At 32.5% G+C, this 6568-nt stretch overlaps 3 protein-coding genes across 3 annotated transcripts; 1 reads left to right on the top strand and 2 right to left on the bottom strand.

Moving 5' to 3' along the window:
• Positions 1-387: 387 nt before the first annotated feature.
• Positions 388-3243, bottom strand: LOC136969424 (trafficking protein particle complex subunit 10-like; the record flags this gene model as incomplete). The annotated part of the gene is made up of 3 exons (XM_067263575.1): positions 2746-3243; positions 606-747; positions 388-513 (listed from the first exon to the last, which is right to left on the bottom strand). Coding segments are annotated over exons 1-3 (766 nt in total), but the record flags the coding sequence as incomplete, so codon positions are not given.
• A 535-nt stretch (positions 3244-3778) lies between these two features.
• On the bottom strand, positions 3779-4762 carry LOC136969423 (uncharacterized). Its single transcript, XM_067263574.1, has one exon. The coding sequence runs from the start codon at positions 4760-4762 to the stop codon at positions 3779-3781; it is 984 nt and encodes a 327-aa protein (XP_067119675.1).
• A 256-nt stretch (positions 4763-5018) lies between these two features.
• LOC136969422 (uncharacterized) lies at positions 5019-6230 on the top strand. The gene has a single exon (XM_067263573.1). The coding sequence runs from the start codon at positions 5019-5021 to the stop codon at positions 6228-6230; it is 1212 nt and encodes a 403-aa protein (XP_067119674.1).
• Positions 6231-6568: the final 338 nt, after the last annotated feature.

The following is a 6568-nucleotide window of genomic DNA, read 5'->3' as shown; positions in this document are numbered from 1 at the left end:
AGCATGAAGAGAGTCTAGACCTTTAACCCTTAAGTTAATAAATACTCAGATGCAAGATCTGCATGTACTTTGTCATGGCATACAGTATAGATTTTGGTTGAAAATATGAATATGACCATTTTATTAATGAAATACTGCCAAAACAATTAGCAAACACTGGACAAACTACTCAAGTACTTATTGTTATATTAGTAAACTTTTAAGCCAATAAATAAATTTACTCTTAATCGTTTTTACTTGTTTTAATATGTTTTTAAATTATCTGAAATTTCCACCAATTGTCACCCAGTTACATTTACCACATATTATCATCACTTGGTTATTGTTATCAGTATAGGCAAGTCTCAAAGTGATTACAATAAGTGGCATATATTAAAGATTATTTACTGTAAATTACCTTTAATAAAACTCCAAGAGATGCTTTTAAATGTAAAAGAGTTCCCTCAGAAATAAAGTTACTGCCACTCGATATGCTGAGAATTAATGTTTGTTCAACTCCAGCTAAAAGACCACCTAAATTTTTGAAATTATATATCATCATAGCATTAATAATAATAATAATAATAAACATTGCTATTAATTATATTTATTTAAAACCCTCAAACCTTGTTTGGAATGCAATTTTATATTGGCAGGTTCATAAATAACTTTAAATGTCATATATGGCATTATCCGTGACAAAATAAAATGAATATTTCCCCATTCAATATTTAGTTGCTGCAAAACAAATACACCAGCTTTTTCTATCTAAAAATAAATGTATGTAATAAATTTCATATATATTATAAGCAATAATTTTTAAAAATAAATTTACTTTATTAAAACATTTAAAACAATTATTTTAAAATTATATGAAAATAAAATATACACAGATATGAAGCCACATTGGACAGCAATGGCTATCATTTCTCATTCTGCCACCCTACTCAAGCTTAAAAATAAACAATTTAAATGTAACAAGCAGTTGACCACTGGATGAAACAGAAAAAAAAGGCACATCAAACTCAAATATTAGCCTATACAAATAGCCCCAAGGTAAAGAAAAATAAAATTCAATACTTGTTCTGTTCAGCTTTTTTTTTTTGTTTTTTTTAACATTGTCATATATATCAATCATTTCATTGCATATAGTTTGCATATTAGTATGGCAGTTCCTTATACAATAAGGTACAGCTAGTGATCATGGGCAATCATTTATTATATATGTTAGGCCTATGCAAGCCATCGGCCACATGGTTTACCCATACTAAAAATTTCTGGCTACATCCCTGTATACATATGATTAAATAAATTTAAATAAAGCAAGTTTAGAGCTGAATATTTTAATTTTACAACAACAATAATAATAATTTAACAGTAGCAAATAACAAATTAGTGTTTATTAACTAATACTCTACAGATCAGTACTCCCTTGAAAATTTTAACAGTCCATAAAAATTAATATGAAGAAAAATTGTTCAATAAATTTATAGTAAAAATTTTGGTGAAAATAGATACTTTAGGATAAATAAGTATTTTTATTGCTAAACTGAATGAAAAAATGCTTAACTGATTACTCTTTTTATTTAACAGGTAACTCTTGGTATTTGTAGTTGAGTTGTACAATGAATGAACTGTTTATCTTAAAACCACATACAGAAAAAGTTAAAAGCCAACAAAAAAAAATTGTAATTTATTCATAACATCTTAGAACATTTGTCAAAATACTTAATTTTGGCTTTTAACTGCGTCCAAAGATAGAAATATAAAAAATAATGAAAAGAAAATATGCTAAAAAATGATTATTAAACAAAGAAAAAATGGATAAGCATGAAATACTGTAAGAGTCACTGCTTTGACTTGTCCATGTTGGATGGGGTCTAAGTGAAACTGAGTTTATAGCACTGAAGACATGCAGTCTGACATGTATAGTGGCAACAATTTTTGAGCAGTTTCTTTTGCATCATTTTTTTTTCATAATTAGTCATACTACAGTCAAACCTGTTTTTATGCGCTCTTTTTATGTGCGATTTTTATTTGTGCGATTTTTTTAATGCGAATTTTTAATTTGTGCGGTATAGTTGGCGACTAGTCTCGTGCGATTCGTCATGTCTTACGTTGACTTATTATAGCTAAATAAACTTATTATAGCATAAATGCACTTATTATAGTAATATTATTGCATGAATATGCAAAAAATGAAATAATTTACTTTTTAAGTCAACAAAACACCACCTGGACAAAAATATGTAAAACAGACGATAGACCAGACGATGCAGTCAAGTGCTGGACATCTGTTGTCAATAAATTCTATTTCGTACGGTTTTGAGTTATTTTCTATGTGAGACTTTTTTTATGTGGTCCCTGTTGACCGCATAAAAAAAATATTTTTTTAATTGTGTTGCGAAAACTATTATTTACAGCCATTCGTGAAGTTTCGTGAGATTTTTTTTAATGCGTTTTTTTTAATGCGGTCCCTATCCCCCGCATAAAAACAGGTTTGACTGTATTTGAAACTTTAAGGATCTTATATAGAGGAATAATATAAATGTTTGTGAATGTATTCATCAAACCTCACACTGGTCAAAAAGCATATATTGTAGATTTATTGTAAAAAGATTTATTGTATTATGTAAATTATTTAAATAGAGAATTTTAATTTTATTCCATTTACCAGTGGCATATTTGCAAAATACATCATCACCTCAACACATTTTAATTTGAGAATCAATGATTTAAATCGTCATAAATTTAATAAAATCTTACCTTTGTTTTGAGTTTAATTTTATTTTCACCATTATTCAAATCAACATTTGTTATGACAAAATTTAGATCATCATCATGTTTTTTCTCCAATTCCTTTTCTCTCAAAGTATTATGACTATCTCTTCTTTGTAGAAACTGTTGAGTGTTTTTACAGATAATACCTGATGAATCTAGAGTCCCATCTTGTTTATAGTCATATTCAATTGTTAATTGTAGAGGAGAAAATGCATGTATTTCATCACGAAGCATCTCGCACATAGGTGATGTAGGACTTGGAGTTAAACTTTTTGACCCAGGGGCTAAGTGAGTTTGGCTTACTGTTTCTGATGCAGAAATATTTTCTTGCTTAAGAGAGACTTTGATATTCTGACAGTTAATTGTTTGAGGAAAATTATTTTTTATGTTTACAATTAGTTCTAATTCACTACCACAGATGATAAATTCATCTGAGCAAAAGATCTGGATATTAGTCACAGCAAACAATTCTTCTATATTCATGAGAAGTCTATCTAAAAAAATATAAATAAAATTAAATGAAACTATAATAGTAGTATATTTTTTCATAACATTTTAAAAAAATAATTCTTACAGATTAACAAATTTAGAAAGAATTTTTAACCAGCTGTGATTGCATTACATGAAAAAAAGAAAGACAGAGAAAGATAAAATTAATATATAAAAACAAACTCCAGTAACCACCACCTTATAAGTTGCTGAGGGAATTTTTAATTAAGAAAACTAACGTTTTCGATCTATTCCATAGATCATCTTCAGGTTTAAACTGACGAACAAAAATAATTCCATAGATTGGAACACAACATATTTAAATTCAAAAAAACTGACAACGGAGCAACTAATTAAAATGAGAATTAAAGCGTAAAAAATACACAAATGTAAACTAACAAACACATAACAATCCAAAGTTATTAGTACACGCTAACACCATTTAACAGATAATAAAATATTAAGGTTCTCCAAATACGAAACACATCGCAAATCACGAGCCATTTGTAAGTCTCTTAATTGCAAACTTCTAAGCCGACAGTAATCCCTCAGCGTCCCTGGCGTTAATGCATCTATTGTCGAGTCTACTGTTGTATATTACTATTTTTTCCGCCGTCTTTGCTAAAGTTGGGGAATATATTTGTCTGACGATTTCCGCCTCTTCCCATCCAACGACGGATCCTTCAGCCTGGGCCATCTGGGCCAGTACCGTTGCGTTCGAACTTTTCCTTACATCATATTTGTGTTCTTTGACCCTTACACCTAGGTTTCTCGTTGTGACCCCTACATACTCCTGTTTTAATCCTAATTGCTGGTTTTCATAAGGGATCCTATAGACCCCAGCTTTATCCTCTTTCTTAATCTCCCCTTTATCAGATCTTAGAATTTTGTAGAGGTTCAGGGCTCGTTTTAAGATCAATGTTGATTTTTTAATGTCCGCTATCTCCTTCATAACGCCCTTTACATTTTTGTTGAATGTAAACTTAGTATATCCACTAGGTCTTTGTTTAGAGGTTCTTGTGTCATTCTTTTCAAACTTCCTCACGATACCATTAATTACGTTTCTTCTATAGCCCAAGTTTTCTGTTATTCGCATGATCCTGTCGATTTCGTTAACCCTGTCTATAACGTTATCGCAATAAGTAAAAGCCCTCCTGACTAAGGCACGAAACGCTGCCAATTTATAACGAAATGGATCATTTGACTGTGGAGGGATGTAGAGTGGGCTATGCATTGGTTTAGTATACACTTTAGTGGATAGATGCCCTCTCTTAAAGGTGATATTGATGTCTAAGAAGTGTACCTCTACTGAACTTTTCTGCTCTAGTTTCAGAAGTAAGCCGTCTTCGTTATCGCTAATTCTTTCTATAAAGGTACTGATTCCTCGATTACTTCTCCATATTATAAGAATACCGTCAACATATCTCTTGTAGTAAACCATGTTGTTTCTGAAGCTGTGCAGAACTTTTTCTTCAATTTTTCTAACCACTAATTCGCATAGAAGCTCCGACATAGGGCTTCCCATAGGAACTCCCCTATTCTGTTTGTAAGTATGGATTTTGAAGCCAAGGAAAGATTCAAGAAGGATTGCGTTTGCTAAAACGCATAAGGAAGGCAAGAGAATAAGGCCAATTGTGGAAAAAATTAAAGCCCCTACGTTTTTCTTAGAAAAAAGGTTGCACGGTTATCTTTCCTCCCTACTGGAAGGCAGTATATTGGTTGCAAAGGATCCTACGGTAGTAGTTAAAGAGTTGCAAGACATAACTCTGATGGATGAGGAAGTGGGTACTATATTAGATTACGAGAGCAAGTACCCATCCGTAAAAACTGAGTACTGTTTGGAAGCGCTAATGGAATCCTTATTTAAAGTAAACCCAGAGTTGTTACACCACAGGGACGAAGTTTTGGAGATGGCTAACCTGGTATGCTGTGAACCCTTCTTTGGCTTCGAAGGCCATACTTACAAACAGAATAGGGGAGTTCCTATGGGAAGCCCTATGTCGGAGCTTCTATGCGAATTAGTGGTTAGAAAAATTGAAGAAAAAGTTCTGCACAGCTTCAGAAACAACATGGTTTACTACAAGAGATATGTTGACGGTATTCTTATAATATGGAGAAGTAATCGAGGAATCAGTACCTTTATAGAAAGAATTAGCGATAACGAAGACGGCTTACTTCTGAAACTAGAGCAGAAAAGTTCAGTAGAGGTACACTTCTTAGACATCAATATCACCTTTAAGAGAGGGCATCTATCCACTAAAGTGTATACTAAACCAATGCATAGCCCACTCTACATCCCTCCACAGTCAAATGATCCATTTCGTTATAAATTGGCAGCGTTTCGTGCCTTAGTCAGGAGGGCTTTTACTTATTGCGATAACGTTATAGACAGGGTTAACGAAATCGACAGGATCATGCGAATAACAGAAAACTTGGGCTATAGAAGAAACGTAATTAATGGTATCGTGAGGAAGTTTGAAAAGAATGACACAAGAACCTCTAAACAAAGACCTAGTGGATATACTAAGTTTACATTCAACAAAAATGTAAAGGGCGTTATGAAGGAGATAGCGGACATTAAAAAATCAACATTGATCTTAAAACGAGCCCTGAACCTCTACAAAATTCTAAGATCTGATAAAGGGGAGATTAAGAAAGAGGATAAAGCTGGGGTCTATAGGATCCCTTATGAAAACCAGCAATTAGGATTAAAACAGGAGTATGTAGGGGTCACAACGAGAAACCTAGGTGTAAGGGTCAAAGAACACAAATATGATGTAAGGAAAAGTTCGAACGCAACGGTACTGGCCCAGATGGCCCAGGCTGAAGGATCCGTCGTTGGATGGGAAGAGGCGGAAATCGTCAGACAAATATATTCCCCAACTTTAGCAAAGACGGCGGAAAAAATAGTAATATACAACAGTAGACTCGACAATAGATGCATTAACGCCAGGGACGCTGAGGGATTACTGTCGGCTTAGAAGTTTGCAATTAAGAGACTTACAAATGGCTCGTGATTTGCGATGTGTTTCGTATTTGGAGAACCTTAATATTTTATTATCTGTTAAATGGTGTTAGCGTGTACTAATAACTTTGGATTGTTATGTGTTTGTTAGTTTACATTTGTGTATTTTTTACGCTTTAATTCTCATTTTAATTAGTTGCTCCGTTGTCAGTTTTTTTGAATTTAAATATGTTGTGTTCCAATCTATGGAATTATTTTTGTTCGTCAGTTTAAACCTGAAGATGATCTATGGAATAGATCGAAAACGTTAGTTTTCTTAATTAAAAATTCCCTCAGCAACTTATAAGGTGGTGG

The sequence above is a fragment of the Centruroides vittatus genome, unplaced genomic scaffold, assembly GCF_030686945.1.
Source record: "Centruroides vittatus isolate TY-2023 unplaced genomic scaffold, ASM3068694v2 contig_1784, whole genome shotgun sequence".
Taxonomy (NCBI): Eukaryota; Metazoa; Arthropoda; class Arachnida; order Scorpiones; family Buthidae; genus Centruroides; species Centruroides vittatus.
Note: the sequence above shows the minus strand (reverse complement) of the source record. Positions and strands in the feature narration are given on the sequence as shown.

What these genes read in the sequence shown, in the direction of transcription:
- LOC136969423 (XM_067263574.1), bottom strand. Translation starts at nt 4,762, where the DNA reads ATGTCGGAGCTTCTATGCGAATTAGTGGTTAGAAAAATTGAAGAAAAA.
- LOC136969422 (XM_067263573.1), top strand. Translation starts at nt 5,019, where the DNA reads ATGGATGAGGAAGTGGGTACTATATTAGATTACGAGAGCAAGTACCCA.